This window comes from Scomber japonicus, chromosome 23, assembly GCF_027409825.1.
Source record: "Scomber japonicus isolate fScoJap1 chromosome 23, fScoJap1.pri, whole genome shotgun sequence".
Taxonomy (NCBI): domain Eukaryota; kingdom Metazoa; phylum Chordata; class Actinopteri; order Scombriformes; family Scombridae; genus Scomber; species Scomber japonicus.
In genome coordinates, this window is record NC_070600.1 from 9,590,564 (window position 1) to 9,610,826 (window position 20,263).

A 20,263-nucleotide genomic window follows, 5' to 3' on the forward strand; every position below is an offset into this window, starting at 1 on the left:
GCTCCAACTGGCAAGTCCTTCAGCCATTCATTCCTTTGTAACAATAGCATTTGAAGAGACTTTGCATTTGGATGAAGTGTTTTCTCTAACTGAATCAGACTGGAACAGCTCTGTGTGGTTTCATGTATTTAAACCACTGTAACTACCACTTTGTTCCATGTTTTCTTTCTGTATACCGCAAGAAAAGTCTACTTCTAAATGGAGACAATACCCTGCTAATTTTGAGTATCCCCTTTGCCCCAGAATGATATGAATGATTGTTTTCTCAGAGGAAGGTTAATGTTCACATGTGGCAATCAGGAAATGCACCATGACAGAATCAAACTAAGCTCAGCTGCCTCATTAATGTCTCACAAACTCAGCAAACTTTTTGACCAAGAATTGAAGTTGCTGCAAACATCAAATCAAGACCTATAAATCAATTCAGATGGTTTACAACGTTGTGTTCATATGTTTTTAATGTGCCTTAATATCAATTTACATGACATATTTCCCTCTTTTCTGTTTTTCTGTATATTTTAGGCACTGCCATCCGTCACTGTAGTGATGAGAAAGGCTGGTTGTCGCCTGAGCTCTTTAACTGCACCACCGTCACCTTCTCCCATCTGAAGAAACTGGTAATTATGAGAGAAAATAAAACATTCATACTGTGATTTTCTGCTGAGCATCTACCACAAAGTTGACAGTTTTTAAGGAGTAATCTAAATTGAAGGACTACAAGGTCTTTAATTTGTTGAGATGCTTGTACAGTCTGTGAAACACTTCCAAAACCACTTATGGAAACAATAAATCACAATCACGCTAAAAATAAGGCTGTTTTCTTTTCTTCTGAAATGTTTTCATCTACAAAAACAAACAATTTTTCTTTTCTTTTTTTCATCCCACAAGAGTTAGCCTAACTCTGTAATTCCAAGAATTCTGCATTGGTCCTTTTCAAATAATTTCCATTATAACCACAGGTAGTTTTTATACATTGTAAGGTGTAAGTGTAATTTGATAGCCAGTCTATAGGTGAAGTATTTCACCTATTGTATTTGAACCTGAACCTTATACCTGAAGCTTATACTTCTCAAGTCTCACTAATCCTGGTATTGACCAATTTCCATTATACGTCACTGCACCCACTCAGCTTTCCTTTGCTTTGACCCACTTGTTCTCTTTTCATCCCCTCATCCTTCTAGAATGAGGACCTGCGCCGCAACGGTTCAAGGATGGACAATGAGCGATCCAAGACCATCGTGCGTATGCTTCACAGCGCCACCAACAACACCCAGCATTACTACGGCAACGACGTGAAGACGGCTGCCCAGCTGCTGAATCACGTGCTGCAGTACGAGAGCAGGCAGGCGGGATTCGACCTCACAGCTACGAGGGATGCAGAGTTTAATGAGGTGGAGAAGAAAATTAACAATCTACATTACAGTTTACATAAATGACTGAAAAATATCTGTAACACTGGGAGCACTGGTGGAACATGACTATTCATTGGTTGATCTTTGTTGGAGAGCAATCTACAGTAATATCCCATTAAATAAATGTATTTTGTATATTTTAGAACTTGGTACGAGCGGGGAGTGCCATTCTGAATCCTGATACCAAGGAGCACTGGGAGCAGATCCAGAGGACAGAGGGTGGCACCGCACACCTGCTCCACAACTTCGAGGACTACGCTAACACACTGGCACAGAACGTCAGGAAAACATACCTGAAACCCTTCACCGTCATCACGGATAACATGAGTAAGTGAAGCAGCTGTAATTTCATTCATTCGCATGTAGCCTGTACACGTAATCACATGTGACCTCATCCTCTTTGCATCTGTTTCGTCCTCTTCCTTTTCTCCAGTTTTAACCGTGGACTATCTGGACGTGTCAGACCCGGAGAGAGCGACACTTCCTCGGTTCCAGGACATCCAGGAGGAGTATCCCAAAGAGCTCGGTTCCTCCGTCCACTTCCCCCAGTTCAACCTCCGCAATCAGGGCCATAGAGATAAGAACACAGGTAGAATAACGTCACACCGGCTCTGAAACAGTCAGTAAATGTATCTACTGCTCTTCTTTTTCTCTCTATATTTACTTCACCATCTTCTTTCCAGAGCCCACTCCTGCTCCTGCTGCTCAGACCGATCCCCCCTTGGAGGAAGAGCACACAGTGTCCGACAGGAGACGCCGCCACCTCGAGCCAACCGTCCCTCTGCCAGTCGCCGTGGTGATAGTGTACAAATCTCTGGGGAAGCTGCTCCCAGAAAGATACGATCCTGACCGCAGAAGTCTGAGGTACAGTACAGAGACTATGGACGGTTTTAAAAAAGAAAAATACTTAAACCAGTGACACACAGTGATCTAATGTAAATATCTTTCATTTCAGACTTGGAATGAAAAAAAAGTTAATTTATGTGTAGTCTTAAGCACAGGGGAGTGTTGGACAACTTTCTCACTTACTTTGCGAGGATTAAATATGAAGTATAATCTAGTCAAACAGTTGCAAACACGGCCTTAAAGACTGAAGAATGATGATAACATCAGGGGAAAAAGGGAGTGCGCACTCTATCTGAACTCTAAAAACTCTCTACTGTACTTAACACATGGTGTATAACTCATACATATTCTGTAAACCTTTGAAGAAACCCTACGTCACATGGAATTATTTGTTCTTGAATGTTAATACATGTCAAAATATTTATCATAGGTGTGTTTGGAAAAAAAATTCACCATATAAGTACCTGCATAGTTTTATATTATTGTAGTCAGGGAGTGTTCTGTATTCTTCTAGAAAAAATATGTTTCCAAGATAAGATAAAGTTTACAGAAGGATGAGAAAGATTGTAACCAAAAGTAAACATCCTTTATGTCTGTTATGGTTTGGTCTACTGTACATGATAAGCAAAAATGTAGCTGTGTGCTTCTGTGTGTGTGTGTGTTTGATTTTAATTATCTGCAGTTTATCTCATAAAGAGCAATTGACCATTAAAAGCGTTTCGAAATACTTATATTGAAGCCTTGCATGTGTTTCCAGGGTCCCCAACCGTCCAGTGATCAACACTGCCATAGTGAGCGCCACGGTACACAGCGAGGGTCCTCCTCTCCCTCCCATCCTCGACCCCCCCATCACCGTGGAGTACACCCTGCTGGAGACAGAGGAGAGGACCAAGCCTGTCTGCGTCTTCTGGAATCACTCCATTGCGTGAGTTGGGGGAAAAAAAAGCATATTCAACATTGTTTCTTTTGTTAGTGTTCTACTGTGAATTTCTGCATCACTTGTCATGTGTTGTTTGTATTACATGTGTGTGTGTATGGCCTGTTTAGGATCGGAGGGACAGGCGGCTGGTCCGCTAAAGGCTGCGAAGTGCTCAACAGGAACAACAGCCACATTAGCTGTCAGTGTAACCACATGACCAGCTTCGCCGTGCTCATGGATATCTCCAAGAGAGAGGTACTGCTGAAACATTCTCTCATTTAAATTTGCCATTTTCTGTTCTTATCTACTGTATTGACTTCTAACTCAATGTCCTCATCTCTCTCCACAGCACGGTGATGTTCTGCCCCTCAAGATCGTCACCTACACCACGGTATCAGCCTCTTTGTTCCTCCTCCTCCTCACCTTCATCCTGTTGTGCCTCTTGCGCCGGCTCCGCTCCAACCTCCACGCCATCCACAGGAACCTGGTAGCGGCGCTGTTCTTCTCTGAGCTCGTCTTCCTCCTCGGCATCAATCAGACAGACAACCCGGTGAGACATAGAATGAGCTCACTGAACACACAGTGCACACTAGTTAGTTTACTGTACAAAGGATAATCTTTGCATTGAATTTGCAGCATAATCTTAACTTTTAGGGGGTTTTACAGTAGTCAACAGTAGCTATTTGTCATATCTTAAGCTTCACTGCACATGCATATGATAGAGAATCACACCAGTTTGTATTTTTCCAATCCAACGCGATGGAACTTGATGCAGGATAAAGACGCCTCGCTCTGATGTTTACTCTATTAGAAATCTCCAGGCGTACTATGATATTTATTTGGCCTGCAGGAAGCCATCTAACACTGTGCTGACAGAGGCTTTACAGGCCCTAATACACCAAGGCCTACCTGAGAGTCTGTCTTTATTTGACAGATTATGTGTTTCGATGCTCAGCTAATGACTGTAATACTTAGGAATGTGCGGGTTGCCAAAGCCTTCTCCATATATAGCTGCTATAAATTGATTTAACTGAACTGACAGCCCTGGCTGGATCTAACTTTGTTACTGTTACTCCCTCGAATTAAAAAGGTGTAGGATATAGGCTGAGATAATATAGAGTCTGAAGTCAGAAAACGAGTGAGCTAATTATGTTAAGTTCATAATCTGATTTGGAGTTGGGTCGGTCACAGTAACCGCCAGAAACTCGCATGTGCGCACACATAGTCATACAGTAGGATCAAAAGGTGTGGGAATTCTTTGAAGTCTGCTGACACAGACATTCGGACACACACACACATACACACACACACACACACATCCCTGGGCCAGTAGTGGAGACATGCTGTGACTGGTACCTGTCTCTAGAAGCAGGCCTGAGGGTTTTAGGCCCTGGCAAAGGTTTCCCAAAACAACTTAGTTTCCATTTGATAGACCTCTTGCATGTCTGTGGTACAGAAAACATCATTAATCTGTTAATTGGCAGGTAATCCTGGTTTAAAGTAGTGAGGTTTGGAAAGCTGAGGTACTTAGTAGAGGTCGAGGCATGAGGGCAGATTAAAATGAATAGTTCTTATTTTTGCAGAGATACGCTTGCTCGCTTTCTTTTTGCTGGAGCCAGCAGCCAGAGAGCTTCACACCCGACTCTGCAGGGGCTCTCCTCGGCTTTATGGAGCTTCATAGCGAGTTTTAGCTGTCTAGCTGCAACTTTGCTGTTTTAGTTCACTCTCACTGATCTCATAGTGCAGCTTTCAACATCAGGTAGCTGTTTGCAGAGAAAAAGCTACTGTACACTACCTGTTAAGCACCAAATGTCAAACAGCCACAGTTAGAGGCCAGCTGGCTAACATAAAGGAGCATTTAACAACTAAAGAGACAGATATTTCTCTCTGGAGGTGGTCGAGACCAAACAAAGAGCTAAAAGAGTGAATGTTGGACTTACATTCACCAGGTGTACATCAACAGTCAGTAATTCAAGTTTTAAGTTTTTTGTACTATTTCACATACCGTGTCTTAGCAACCGTTTCTGACCAGTCCTGCACTGAATTCGCCAGTCATAAAGATAAGGGAAAATGATGATAGATTACAAGCTCAGGCTCCAGATAAATGGTGGAATTCTTGATTACTTTAAGAAATGTTCTGACTCACACTGTTTTGACTGGGATGTGGTAGACTCGGCCGGTGACTAACCACATGTTGCGTTATCTGCACAGTTGAGACCAGAAGTCAGTCTGCATGGAGATTTTTTTTTAAAAAGAAGAGAGAGACAGAGTTGAATCTGTCTTCAGGTTGCTTTTCTGTGTTTGTTCTATCATCTCTCTGACTTTATAAGTGTATGTATGTGTGTGTACATGTCTTCCATCTACCTCTATTGTGTGTGTGTGTATATGTGTGTGTGTGTGTGTGTGTGTGTGTGTGTGTGTGTGTGTGTGTCTGTGGAATGCTGTCAGCATATGCCCAGGGCCATCTGCAGGATGATTTATAACCCTGTCAAAGTAGTCTCTTCTTTTCTCTCTGATCTCCACAGTAATACACAACACTACTAAAATACAGTATCTCAACTGCTGGGACGTTGCCTGACAGACTGCATTCTTCTATTAGAGCAGCTGAAAGAGAGATAGATGGATAGAGAGGAGTGAAAGAGATGAAGAAATTTAGGGATAGGTTCATTCATTACCACATTACATACATTGGCAAAGTTTATCATGAAAGGTGTTGAAGTATATCCACATTAGGGATGAAAATAACTATTATTTACCTTGCTGATTAATCTGTTAAGTACTTTTTTGACAAATTGATGAATGAAAAACAGCCACCAAATTTTCATCTAGTGTTTGATTTGTCTGACTAACACTTTAATACAAAGATATTCAGTTTCCAATAAGAAAAGCAACAAATCTTAACAAATGAGAGGCTGGAACCTGCAGGTTATCAACAATACAGAAAGGGAAAAGCACAGCAGAGTGAAAGCAGGGTTGACAAAAAAAAAAGACAAAAGTGGTGGAAAGACAAAATGCAAGCCAATACTTACAGACTACTCTCTCTTTCATCCAGTTTGTATGCACGGTGATTGCCATCCTCCTCCACTACTTCTACATGTGCACTTTCGCCTGGATGTTCGTGGAAGGGCTGCACATCTACCGCATGCTGACCGAGCTGCGCAACATCAACCATGGCCACATGAGGTTCTACTACGCCATAGGCTGGGGCATACCGGCTATTATTACAGGTGAGACACACATACCCCCCACCCACCCCAACAAACACACACACACATAGAAACATTCATGCTGTAACTTGTCTTTTCTGAAGACACTATGATCCCCGTGGGAAAGTTATTGAACTAAAGACAGATGAGGAAATCACCCAGAAGTAAGAGAAATACACATCCAGAGTTTATTTGGATGTTTTGTTGGAGAAGAGTGTCTTCACATGCCGTAAACTCATAAATAATCTGATTTGTTTTATTTGAACCTTTTTATAGCTTCTCTAGATACCTGTAATTTAAAAGTGTAATTATCTATCCTCATCATTAGCACTACTTTTGTTTTTTTCACTTTTAGAATCCTTTGATATATGTAATGTCTCAAATGCTTCGCAATGTACTGACATGCTTTAACAGTAACAGGTGCCAGCAAAGCTAACCTGATTGGAATTTGGATTGAGACATGCATTAGTTTGAGAGAGGGCAAAGAATTACAGAGAGAAGCCAAATAGGACTAAAGGATTAAGAAAAAATAACAAATGACAAGAACTGGTGACAGCTACAATATGACATTTAAAGCACTTGTTTAAGAGTTTGTTTGTATTAAAAATGGTTATGTGCTTGATCTGTGGCACACCCTAAAAAGTGGCAAAGAAGCATGAAGCGATGCGAACAAAAAAATCAGAAGCAGGGTGCAGATGGGGAACAAAGGGTAAAAAAAACTATGTAATACTGTTTACATGTATTTTCATTGTGTGTCTTTTTTGCTTGTGTGTGCAGGCTTGGCAGTTGGCCTGGATCCTCAGGGTTATGGGAACCCTGATTTCTGTTGGCTGTCTGTCCACGACACACTCATCTGGAGCTTCGCAGGACCCATCTTTGTTGTCGTCCTGGTGTGTTTATACTTTAAATCAGTCCAAAGACAGTTTTCTGGTGTCTGTCTCAACCTTGAATTAATTGAAAAAAACCTGCAATGCATCAGCTGTCACTGATTCAACCATATGTCATGTAGAGTTACTACTAGCTAAAACGATGTATATATAAATAACATAAAATAAAAAAATCTTCCTGCATCTCTCTCCATTCTCTAAAGGTGAACATAGTGATCTTTATTTTGGCGGCGAAGGCTTCCTGTGGTCGCAGGCAGAAGGCTGTTGAGAAGTCCGGTGCTATGTAAGTTTCTATTTCACATTAACTACTTCACTTCTAAACATTAATATAACATTGGTATTGGTCTATTGAGTGTATCTCAAGAAACTGGGGGAATCTGATCATCTATATGTGTTCCCTCCTCAGTCCCGCACTACGAATGGCCTTCCTCCTCCTGTTACTCATCAGCGCCACCTGGCTGCTCGGTCTTATGGCGGTCAACAGCAACGTAATGACCTTCCACTACCTGTTCGCTATCTTCAGCTGTTTGCAGGTAAAACAGTGTTTATGTTGGAAACCTCTCAAAAGATAATCCGCAGAACATTAAGGCTTCTCTGATAAGGATTATTTGATAAGCACCATCAACAGTTCTGGAAATCCTCACTTTTGCTTTCTTTACAGGGCGTCTTCATCTTCTTCTTCCACGTGGTCTTCAACAAAGAGGTGCGGAAAAACCTCAAGAACGTCTTCACAGGAAAGAAGAGTGTACCAGATGAGTCCAGCACCACAAGGGCCTCTTTGCTCACAGTGAGTGCACAAAAGATATAAAATACTATATAAAGTTGTTTTTATTTCATAATTTAATATGTAACTTTTCATTGTCGTTGCATTTTTATTGTCACTATTTGTTTAAAATGCCTGGAAGATTCAGAGAGGACAAAGTCACCTTTTTTTTTTTGTTTTCTATCCTTCACTCTTCTCTTCTTCTGCCCTTCCTCCATCTTTAGCGCTCCCTTAACTGTAACAACACGTACACAGAAGACGGCCCTCTGTACCGCTCAGGCATCGGCGAGTCCACCGTCTCCCTGGATAGCACGCTCAGGTCAGCCAAGAGCCGCAGCAGCTATCTGGCTTACACACTCAGGTACAACATGCTCACTGACTGCATGGCTGCTTTTACTACACTGCTGCATATGTGTATGTCCCATTTGTCCTCTTCAGTTTCTTTCACATTTTCTATACGTGGTCTTTTTTGCCATCCCCCTGCATGTCTGCTTATGCATCAAATGTCTCACACCTACTAACACACTGCAAGTCCCCATTTTGTACACATACACGCACACACACCTTGTCACCCTGCCCATATTTTCTGCCTTATCCAAATGAGGATATGTTTAGTTGCTGAGTTTCTCTACATTGGGAGGGTGTTTCTTTCTTTTCTTCCACACGTGCATGCTGCCACAGAACGGCACATGCACTGTACAGTAATTGCTCGCATGACTGCGCGACAATTTTCCAGCGCATTGTGCACAGCCTTGCTTCAAAACCTGCACAGACACATATACTCAACTCTCACAGATACCCACCAGAGCAACACACCACTGACTGTAGATTCATCCACATTATTCATCCATACTGTTGTGTTGTTCTGTGTTGTATGTATTGACAAATTGAACTGCTAACTTGGTTTATGTGAAATGTTACAAGATATATAAACATGTTTCATGAATTTGAATAATTTACATTTTTATGTGATATAGCAGCAATGCTCAGGAACAGATACATTTAGCCTTAGCTTTAGCATTGTAGGCTTCATGAAGGCAGGATTTATTGCAGGGCTGTTGTATTAAATATATAGAAATCATATTATATAGGATTATATAGAAATAATTTAGTAATTATGTACAGTTAGTTTTGTAAGGTGTGGTTTAAGCTAGCATAGTTTTAGCTAATGCAGCTTTAGCCAGTTGCACCTAATAAACTGGCAGCTGAACACATTTATCTGTCTTGCAGATGATAAAAAATTATTTTTTATAATTTGTTATTAAATTATAGGGATATTTAAGGGGATTGTCAGAGTCTACGAGGTTAAAGTAACATACTCCAGACGTTAACATCTTTTAGCAGTTTTACAAAAAAACTAAATATTGAATGCTACTGAATGTGACAATGATACATACAAAATAATGACATAATGTATCATGAAATATGATATAGCTTGTGTTTTTACTGCTGTTTGGAACATTTTGTAAGGAAATATGTGTTATAGATGATGTTAGACATATTTTTTTTAAATGCATAAATCTACTGTACATGTCTTTCTAGCTTTCTTACTTTAATATGGTTTTTCTTTCTTTTTTTTTGACATTTTGAGATACATTTGTCTTCCGGGATAGTGTATAAGCTTTTTTTATCTCTGGCCCAATCTCACCTTTGTGTCATGTACAACTGTGTGTTTAAGTGAGTCACAGACATGTTTTCATTGCCATAGAGTTGTGTTACATATATCTGGTGTTTTAAAAGAGTTTTACAGAATCAAGGTTAGGTCTGACTGTACGCCTCGGCTCGTAAAGCTGTCATCTGGGTAATACGAGCTGACACTAGGGGTTAATGAGAGCATAAACGCTGAGAAGGGTAGGGGAAAAGGAGAGAGAAATATAGGAAGTGAATGGAGGAGGGCCATAGAGGCAGAAAGATGTGGGAAAGAAGAATGACTGTACCTGTTAAAGTGGGAATGTAATACAGACACACATACCTCTTCCCTGCAGCTGTTGGCACGTCTACAGGTGCTTCCAGAAGCTTCTATTAGATCAGCTATCAGACAGGTCAGGTCTGCCTTCAGCAGCGTTTTCGCCCTCCAGCCAATGTCTCAATCAGCCATGGAGTAAACGGATACAGGTGGAGAGGAGAGGAAAGGAATGAAAGCTCGATGTAATTTGCGAAATTTGCCTGTTAATAGAGTTTTGTATGTTGGATTGAAGTTGAAAGACTGGTATTTACTGAAGAATATTACACCATGAATAGATTCAAACCAGTAATTGTGCTTGAGTGTTGCATTACCCCTCTTTTACTATTTATGGTACAAGTTTATTAACTTTAATCTAACCCTAATCAAAAAGCACACCAAATCACACTGTTTTATTTGTATATGGTAAGTCTTGGTTGAAGCCAGCAGCTGTTGTTGTCTCAAACTGCAAGTTTGGGCTTGAATTAACTTTTAGCAACACCGCACTTCCTCTCTCTGTCTCTTCTTAATCTGTACCTCTACTATTCCACTCCCATTTCTCTCTTGCTTCCCCTTCCCTAACGCCCTTCCTTCCTTCTCCATCTGGCTTTATCAATATATAGAGAGGAGTTGGGTCAAAAGCCTAGTGTATCTTCAGGAACCGCTAAAGGACATACTGATCTCGATGGGCCCCTGTTCCATAGAAACGGCACCAAGGGAGATGGTGAGTTTTTCACATATCACTAGTTGCAGAATTAAATAAAGACCTCTTGACCACTTGCAAGCACATAAAAATGCACATTGTTGTGTTTTTTATTAATAAAGGTTCATCTGTCTATGCCTCCCTCCTTTTCTCCTTGCCCCTATCAGACTCTGACTCAGATAGTGAGCTGTCAGTGGATGAACACAGCTCCTCCTATGCCTCCTCCCACTCTTCTGACAGCGAGGATGATGATATCGATGTCAAGCCAAAATGGAATAACGAGAGGCAGCCCATTCACAGCACACCTAAAGGTAAATGCATGGTCCTTTTGAGTCTAAACAGATGTTGTAAGGCACAGACTTTGCCAGGTTCAGAGGTTCAGGTCCCAATAAAATATCCACCAAATGTCACATTACGCAATTGTAAAATAAAGATGCTTTAGTGTGTCAAGGGAATAAAGAAATCTGCAACTAAAACTTACTTAGGAAACAAATTTGTAACAGTGGAATTTTGTTTGAGCGTTGTCTAATCCAATTTATCTCTTCACCAACTACCAGTGGATTCAGTGTCCAATCACGTGAAGCCTTACTGGCCAACAGAGGCCACCACAGCCAGTGACAGTGAGGATCCTGGTGGAGCAGAGAGGCTGAGGGTGGAGACCAAGGTTAATGTGGAGCTGCACCCAGAGAATAAGCTCAACCATATTGGTGAAAGAGACAGAGAGGCACCTCTGGAGACAACCAGTAACACTAAAGACGGGACACCTTCCAGTCAACCCAACAGCAACAGCAACAGCAACCACCAACCAGAGCAGAGAAAAGGTGAGAGAAGATAGCTCATTTGAATTTGATTGAATGAATGATCTTATCTGAGCAGCGCTGAACTGAACTTCCTCTCCATCTCAGGTATCCTGAAGAACAAAATCAGCTACCCGCCCCCGCTAACCGACAAGAACATGAAGAACCGTCTGAGGGAGAAGCTGAGCGACTACAATCCCCCCACCATCACCTCCCCTCCACCCAACAACAACAACACCACCACCTCCCCGCCTCCCTCCTCCGTCAACATCATGACCCCTTCTTCCCGGACGCCCTCGCTGACCTCCAATGATGGAGGTCGTCCCGGGAACCACGACAGCAGCTCCATCATCAAACCACCCATCGCCCCGCGGCCCCAGATTCCTGCTGGGCAACCACCAGCAGGAATCTACCGGGAGACCAATGGGGGAATGGCAATGCACTTGAAGTCAGGCACGGTCAACGGTGGCAACGAATCTGACTCAGAGTGAGTAGATGTCTTGAGAGCTTTGGCATGTAACTACGAATGTTAAATGTGTAGAACAAACAAATGAATGCCTTTTCATTTAATCCCGTAATCTGACACAGATACAAAATTAATCTTGACAGTGATTTCAGCAATCATTGAGAATAACATTCATTAGTTGACCATATTGTCAACTGATGCAACAGTGCATGTATCATCATAGTTATGGAAACAGTTTTACTGTTTGATCATTCCCTTTCTTGCCTAGAGTGAGCCAAAAAGATTGATACCCCACATCTGTAGATAAATGTGAAGCTACCTGCAGCTGGCAGTTGGCTTGGTTTAGCACAAACTTGAAATCTGACAAAACAAATAAAATAAAACATGTGGACCAGTGAGATTTAAAAGGTGCTATTATTTCCCCTTGTGGAGGTGGTATCAATCTTCTCATTTCAATCTCGACAAGAAAGCTATTTTCCCAAAAAGTCGAACTATTCCTTTCACTATAGCATGAATAGTATGACCATCCTGCTTAAATGCTGCATGATGATGTCCCGCATCCCTGCACTCATTTTCACCCCGCATGTTCTTGTTTTCCTCTACTACTCCTTGCACCTTCACTCCCTGCATCTCCCCTGTCCCTCTTCTTTCCCTCCTACCCCTTTCTCCCCGTTAACAGTGGCAGTAACGAGACTTCGATCTGACCTGCTAGGAAAACTCAAACCAGCCTGCCCTTGTGAGAGGAGGAGCGAAGAACCTGCTGGGGGAGGAAAAGAGAGAAGGAGAGCCAAGAAGAGAGGAATAAAATTTAAGAAAAGTGAAGATGGAGTGGGGGGTGCTAAAGATTAGGTGACCGGGAGAAAAGAATGTTCTCCACACCTGATCTGTCCATCCCTCCGTCTTGTTCCCTCTCTCTGGAGAGCAGTATTAATTGCAGACTTTTAGGATTGCCTGAGAAAAGAAAATAAGCAAAGAAAAAAGAAAAGATGTGAGAAATGATAAAGGGAAAGCTGTGTTGGACTGTAGCAAGAGAGGATGAAATGGAGCCATGTGTGCCAAAACCACTAAATGACATGGAGGACATGTCCTTTATGCATTTCAAGCTCCCAAAATGATGTTCCTCTATGAGAGTGTCATTATGTGACTGCCCCTATCAAGGGCTAAGTAAATCTGGACTAATGCTTTCGGACAGTTTCTTTCTCATGGTGGAAGGCAGATATATAATCACTGTGCATGAACCCATACATACTGGTACAGTCTCTTTTGTAGTCCCAAAGGATTTCAAGGACTACAAATCCCTCAAAGCATTGACAAGTCTGCGGAAGGCAAAATCCACAAACCTGTTCTCACTGACTTTGGGACACGTCGATACTGGACGGCGCTATCACACACCAAGTGCTCTTTACTATTTTTCTTTTTTTTTTTCTGTAACTCAGAGAAAGGCTCTCACAACCTCTCAATGCAATGTATTTAGAGTGTAATTAATGTGTAGATATTGTTAAAGGTGAAGAAGAAATGATCTATTTTGTATTTCAGCTCTAGCAAGGACAAGTTTCGAAACTAAAAATCATTCGCCCGTGTTAAGCTGGGAGCGCTTTACTATTGTGAAAATCACTCTACATGCTGGTTTAATCGACTGAGAACAATTCTGAGAACTAACGTGTGCCTTCATCCTGGATTGAGGCCTGACAAACACACACAGACACACACACACACACACACACACATACTGACACTGCTATTTTGTCCCGAGCGCATGCACACAGTGGGCCGAAATGAACATGAATTATGTGGAAGGGAGAGGAATTCCCCTTCTGATGAACTCAACTCAGTCTGTTAGAGCACTATGAACCTGAAGCCTTCTTTTCCAGTGTCAATCCTGCCTGTTTGTCCAGTGCAACACACTCCTGCTTACCAAAGTCATGAAATAAATGTGCAGAATAGGGTTGGAATCAATTCACTTTTAACTTAGTTTTAGTTCAAAGTAGTTTGAAAAAAAACCCTCTTCGGTAGCATGAATGCATTCTTTTCAAATATTCACTGATGGATTTTGTATTTTTAGAAATTTTTTATCCAAACTTTGTATAGATTAACACAAGTTTTTCTTCATTGTTAATTTTCTGAATCATCTGAGTTCAAAGTGAAAATGATGCCAACTCTAATGCATTTTGCAGCTACTATAAGGCAACTTAAAGTCACGTTTACCAGTCACCGAATGCCGTTGTACCATACATACTCTACACCCCCAGTGTTTTTGCCTTCATGTAATCAATACTGTTGATAAATGTCCTTGTTTTTTTATGATCTGAGACACTGGAAATGTTTTGTAACATAATGTATATTTATTTTTTATGGTTTTAAGACACTGGAAAGAAAAGATGATTGTGACTGTAAAATTAAAGATGACATGATGACTTTTTAACAGTCTTGTGCAGTCTTTTTTTTTGGAAGGAAAGCATGGCTAGTTGAATGGAAACTGTCTTGATTATACAACTTTAGTAGACCACACACCAATGATCCAAAGTATATTAATAAATTTTTATGTTCAGTGTATTTTAGACTTTGAAAATGCTTACCATTCAATACTGTCCAGTAATATATTGTATGTTTTATATTGTATGTTTTACAAGATAAAGTAGTTATATGTTATATTTACAGAAGGGAAAGAAAGGAGTAGATAAATAGAAGACTGGCACAAATCCAACAGAGACAACTGGTTTCAAAAAGAGGTACCCCCTGTGTATAATATAGAAATATCCATACAAGGTTATGTTTAAGGAGGGCAGTCTTACTGTCTCAGCCTGTTGTGTCCAGCAATGGTTGAATGACTATCAGTGTGGGGCAGATTAGACCATTGAGTATAACCCTACAGTGTAAATCAGTATATTATTGCTATAAGACTGCGTTAATCTTCATAGAACAATGCTGCCAATCTTAATCAGTCACCTCGATTTGAACTGTTGCTGGGATCACACAAGCACACATTTCCACATGCCATAGGTTGAGGATCACATAAGGAAGCTAGGTTATCTACTGTTATCAAAGTGAGGTTTGTGCACAGTTAGGTGTCATTTACGTATTTGGTTAAGTGTACTATTAGTATTAGTATTTTTATGACTATTTTATATGACCAAGAATCAAACCAACTACAACATTAGCGGTATCAAACTTAATAGTTGGGCATTTTGGGAATTTAAGTTCTTATATTATCTTAGATTAGCATTACGACTGCAAAGCCAATGCTCCTGGAAAAAAAAAATAACACTTACAAAACCCCCTAGAAAAGGACACATTGTCTTAACTATACTTCTCAGTTTTGTACAGATTAAACACACAAGAAATAATGTGTTAAGCTTTACATGGTCTGGTAGGCAGATTTAGTTATCTTGGACGGAGACAACCACATGTAGCACATTGTGCTATAGAAATCTTCAATACACTTGCTACTGGAGCTACTAAGTTCTTAATTGACTGTTCACTGCAAAGCCCCTTCATGATTTACATTTTTTCCACAGCTCAGCCCACCTTAAGACCCGGCACTTTGCTCTGGCATTCCAAGGTAAGCTGGCTACTGTGTTCACAGCCCCTCACTTTAATGATTGTCTCTAAGAATTTGTCTTAAACCATATGTACGGATCAAAGAGAGCTGGGGAAACGTAAAAGGCTACCGAGATAAAGTGAGATTCTGACTCCCCCACCCACCTTTGCTCAAACTGTGGGAGATGTGAATGAATTATATCACCACAGGGCATAGAGTCCCACTCTGGTGTCTCCATGTGCTGGTATAGATAAGGTAGGTGTCTGTTTTTGGTTGGGTAGGCCATGTCAGTGCCAACCCTTCTAAAGAAGTCTTGGCTGCAACTGTGCCAAGTCCATCACACAAAAATGTACACATACAGCCTGCTGCCACTGTGTATTGCTGAGTAAATGATTGTGAGTAGGGCGAGTGAAAGGTTAGACGGCCGATTCAGGTTTCACAAGCCTGTTGGGAGGTTAGTTGTTATGGCAACTGAAGCAAGTCCTCCCCTCAGGTAACATAAAGGCAAATTAAGAAACAGACGTCACATTTAAAAATATGAATATCTTCTCTATTCCCTTCCTGTCTCACCACTATTCAAACTTATGTCGATAAAGAGAAAATATAAAACCAGTTCATCAGAGGAATCAGTGTATCCAAGACAAAGATTATTATATCCTCCTTAAACACAACCATGCTGATTTGTAACTTTAACAGTCATGTTTTAGTTTCGCATCAACTTCCTTGTCACTAATAATTCTCCAAGTATAATTTCGTCAGGTGGTTGTTCAATTTGGAATAAAACCTTCGCCTTGAAACCTGAGGAGTTAAGAAGGCACAGGTACCTCTATCAGTGACCCTCTGCCCTCTACTTTATCTCTGTTCCATCACAGCCAGGCGAACTAAATAATTCAGACTCCTAGGAGGCACAGTTGGCATTCTGAATTAACTACTGTACAGAGCCAAACAAAGCAGGAGGACAGAGAAGGATTGATGCAATTGCGCCATCTACTGGTAGAAAAAAGGAAAGTTACAGCCATACAGTGAGTGCTCCTAAACTTATATAGTCGGGAGGACAGTTATTGAAAGACATAAAACGATGACATAAATCTCTTCAACTTTTACAGGCAGAAATACTACATTCTTCTTCTTATAAACAACAATAGAAATGAAACTACATTAATTCAATACACCTCAGGGCAGTGGTGCCTTGCTCGGTCTGATATGATCAGTAGCTGATGCAAATGTTAGCTAACTTTAGACATTGGTGTGACTGTCATGACTAGGTCCATTAGCTGACTATTTCTCGTGCTACTATAACAGTATGTTTTCGTATTTTCTAGTATCTTGCAGTTCATCAAAACATATTACTTTAAAATTATGCCTTTCTCCATTACCTGTTTGTTTCTGGAGCTAATTTAGGGTCAGAAATGAAGGTTAAAAAAGGTCATAAATTATGTTTTCGGTTAATATTTTTTACAATATCAATCAATCTCAATATCAGCAATATAAATAAATTCTTTTTAAGATTTGACACTCCCAGCAGTGTTTTCTGTGTACTTCTGGCCACATGTCAGTCTGTGATGCTGAGGCAGCAGGCATTTTGACTTGCAAAGAATCACCTGCATGAGAACATTACCACTAGCATCATTAACACCTCAAACTAAATATAAAAAATGTCATATGATCGGTGTGCATCCTTTATGATTACATTTGTCTTGGGTTTTTAATAAGGATAAAAGCAAATTTCCAGGTTAGTTTAGGATTAGATAGGTTGGGGTTGAAGTTATACGTTCAATTAACTGCCCTGCATATATGCTGTAATGATCCAGGGAGTGTAAAGGATTTAATTTAGGTTAATAATGAAATTAGGGATTGATGAAATGGTCTCAAGACGACAAAAATAAGCTGCATCAAATCATCATGATGCAGGTAGTTATCATTATAATGATTACTGTATTTAATTGAAATGTTTACACATTGAAAACACATTGTATCATTTGTTCAAAAAGAAACCCAAATGCCGACATGTAAGTATTTAATCAACCATCATATCCAAATGTGTTCTGCATCAGCAGCCTCATCATCCATCCTCCCCTTCCTCCCAACTGTTCTATAATTGACTCGAAATGCTCTGCCAGTTGCATAAGATATGCGTGGTTGTGCAACCCTCCAGAAAATGCTGGTTTGGGATTAAGAGGTTTATCACAGAGTTTTTTAAATGGGAACAGAGGGAGGATTTGGGAAATCTCAACAGCAGTACTTTTACTAGAAGACATCCGAAGAGGATCACAGGACAGGGACTGATTTTGTGTGCGTGTGTGTGTGTGCGCGTGTATGAATGTGTGTGTGCATTTAACATGACTAAGGGGAATCCTGTGCATGATGACTTAACACGCCCTGAGTGGTTTCCTACTGGTGCATCCTGCATTACATCACGTTAGCAGCATCTGCTGTTGAAATATCCTGGATTTCAATTTTGTTTGTAGGTGGAACATTTTTGCCTCCAAACTGATTATATAATAGAGATTACTGAAAAATGTAATATTGATTCCCCCTGGGATCTTATATCTTAATAAGAAATTGATCGCCTGTGGAAACAAAAACTCAGCAACATTAATCTCCATCCTTGTAATAGGTATTTTGCTCCAAGCATTTGCATTGTTTGTGCAAATGTGTGCTTTATGCAAGATTTATGCATGTGTCACGATTCCTACTTCACTCCTGTTTATTTAGCTTCATTTGCCAGCTCTGCCTTCGCTTCCCTTGATTTTACCATTCTCTATTCGTCCACCAGATGCCACCAGACCTTCTTGCCTGGTTCATCACCCACCTGCTCACCTGTAGCAACTTTCCAATTATCCTCACCTACTGCCCATTACCTCATCAGCCCCAGCTGCTTATATACCAGTGCTCTGTCATCCATTCCCTGTTGGATTGTTTTGTTCCTGCTTACCTGAGCCTGACCTTCTTCTGATTATCTGCTATCTGTGTTTATGACTGGCCTGCCTCACCTCGCTGAGTTTGTAAGCCTGTTGATTTATACTTTGAACTATTAAAATCCCTTTAGATTACCTGTTGTGTGCCTGCATTTGGGGCCTCCTCCTTGTTGCCTCATACACACCTGTGACAGCATGACAGTTGCCATCACTGAATTTGAGAGGTATTTGCTATATTCTATAATATTATTCCTGGTGTACAGTATGCAAATAGTGGTTAACAAATTAGAAACACAGTTTAACATGATACAGTTCTCTACAACCTCACAACTATGTATGGCCTGAAAAAGTTAGAGAGTTGAATCAATAACTACACTACACTATATCAACAAAAATGTAATATAAGCTTGTTGCATGGCTATTTTAATAACCTAATATGATCGTAAAGGTATCTGATTAAAACATGTTAAATTCCAATGTCCAGTCTCTTAACTAACCAATAAAACCTTCAACCTTGGATAACCTATTTTTTTGGCCACTGGAGGGCAGTAGAAACACACTGTGACACCTTATTGCCTTTTTAAATTGATATGGTGAACATGTTAGCCAAGTTGCCTATTTATACATCTGTTTTTGATCTCCACCAACTTCTGAATTACATATCTGGCGCTTTAGCTAACCCTAACCCAAAAACCAATTCAATGAGAGCAGTGGTAATGACCCAAATTGGTACGTGTGGGTGATTTTAACCAAAATGATCCGTTGAAAGATGCTGCAAGTTCTTTTGAGTTGAGTCAGACTGTTCTTTGTTAATTCTCTGTGGTCATGACTACCAGTGACCCAATCCACACTAAAGTTCTTATGTAATCCATTGTTAATGTAAAAATGTTTCATAACATTATGGCTGCTTTTAATGAACTTCAGCTTACACAGTTAGATGTTGCCTACAATCAATACTCATTAGTTTATCTTAACCTTCAGAGATGCAGAACCTGCCAGCGAACCGTCCCCCAGTAAAATTGTCCATCAATTATTCTTAATTCATATTTATTCATTACACACTTATTGCTTAACATTTTTTGAGTCTGGCTCTTCATGGTGTCCTTACTGTTTTTCATATCATCAGGTGAGGAATGCAAAGTACTATGTGATGTTTCTCTAGAAATCTAGCTCTGAATACTAAAGTTCTTCTGGTCTGGACAAGGAAAGTCCTCTCTCTCAGTGCCTAAAACATTTGCCTAGACAAATGTGGAGGTAAGCTAAATGTGCACTATCTCTCTCTGTCAGCCAGTTAGTCTTAGTAGCAGCTACAGCCACACAAATATGGACTTCTTCACCTGGGAGACGGTAAAGGACAGAGCATTTACTTTTTCTTTTGGCTTCAGTTCTTAGATGCAGAAAGCCACAGGTAGATTGATGTACAAAAATGTGCTTTAATGCTTGTGTGTTGAGTTCAGGCTTCAGTATGTTTGTGGTGAGGAGGTGCCAACATGGTAGCTATGTCACAGTCAGGCCAAAGCTCTATCGAGGACAAGACTACACTGATCCTCTGGCCTCATTGGTAGTCTGACAGGCAGTACTTGTGATTACTTCCCAGCAATCTATGGTCTCATCTCAGGGGTCAGAAGTCACTTGACTCCTGTTTCTCTGTCTTGCACTTTGTATCCATTCACTCTTCAGTTTCTTAAACTGTGCTTCTTTCTTTGTCCATTTGATCCATAACTCATTCACACAGTGTAAGCGCAGTGACAAGAGGATTGCCACGGGAAGCTGTAGCCTAAAGACTGCCTCATCACTAATAAAGACAACAGTTGAAATTGTGGGATAACTTCAGTGAAGACTCCTAACTTGGACAACAACATCTGA

General features: G+C 40.6%; 1 protein-coding gene across 1 annotated transcript in view; it reads left to right on the forward strand.

The window, feature by feature from the left end:
• Positions 1-14,208, forward strand: part of celsr1a (cadherin EGF LAG seven-pass G-type receptor 1a) — an 86,589-nt gene extending 72,381 nt beyond the window's left edge. Inside the window, exons 18-36 of the mRNA XM_053314024.1 lie at positions 523-617; positions 1,182-1,391; positions 1,556-1,739; positions 1,846-2,001; positions 2,096-2,276; positions 3,016-3,183; positions 3,306-3,432; positions 3,527-3,727; positions 6,230-6,404; positions 7,161-7,273; positions 7,474-7,553; positions 7,677-7,803; positions 7,932-8,057; positions 8,258-8,394; positions 10,599-10,699; positions 10,846-10,989; positions 11,236-11,499; positions 11,584-11,962; positions 12,654-14,208. Of these exons, the coding sequence (XP_053169999.1) occupies positions 523-617; positions 1,182-1,391; positions 1,556-1,739; positions 1,846-2,001; positions 2,096-2,276; positions 3,016-3,183; positions 3,306-3,432; positions 3,527-3,727; positions 6,230-6,404; positions 7,161-7,273; positions 7,474-7,553; positions 7,677-7,803; positions 7,932-8,057; positions 8,258-8,394; positions 10,599-10,699; positions 10,846-10,989; positions 11,236-11,499; positions 11,584-11,962; positions 12,654-12,681 (2,996 nt within the window). The 3' untranslated portion in view covers positions 12,682-14,208. The remainder of the gene's footprint in view (positions 1-522; positions 618-1,181; positions 1,392-1,555; positions 1,740-1,845; positions 2,002-2,095; positions 2,277-3,015; positions 3,184-3,305; positions 3,433-3,526; positions 3,728-6,229; positions 6,405-7,160; positions 7,274-7,473; positions 7,554-7,676; positions 7,804-7,931; positions 8,058-8,257; positions 8,395-10,598; positions 10,700-10,845; positions 10,990-11,235; positions 11,500-11,583; positions 11,963-12,653) is intronic.
• Positions 14,209-20,263: the final 6,055 nt, after the last annotated feature.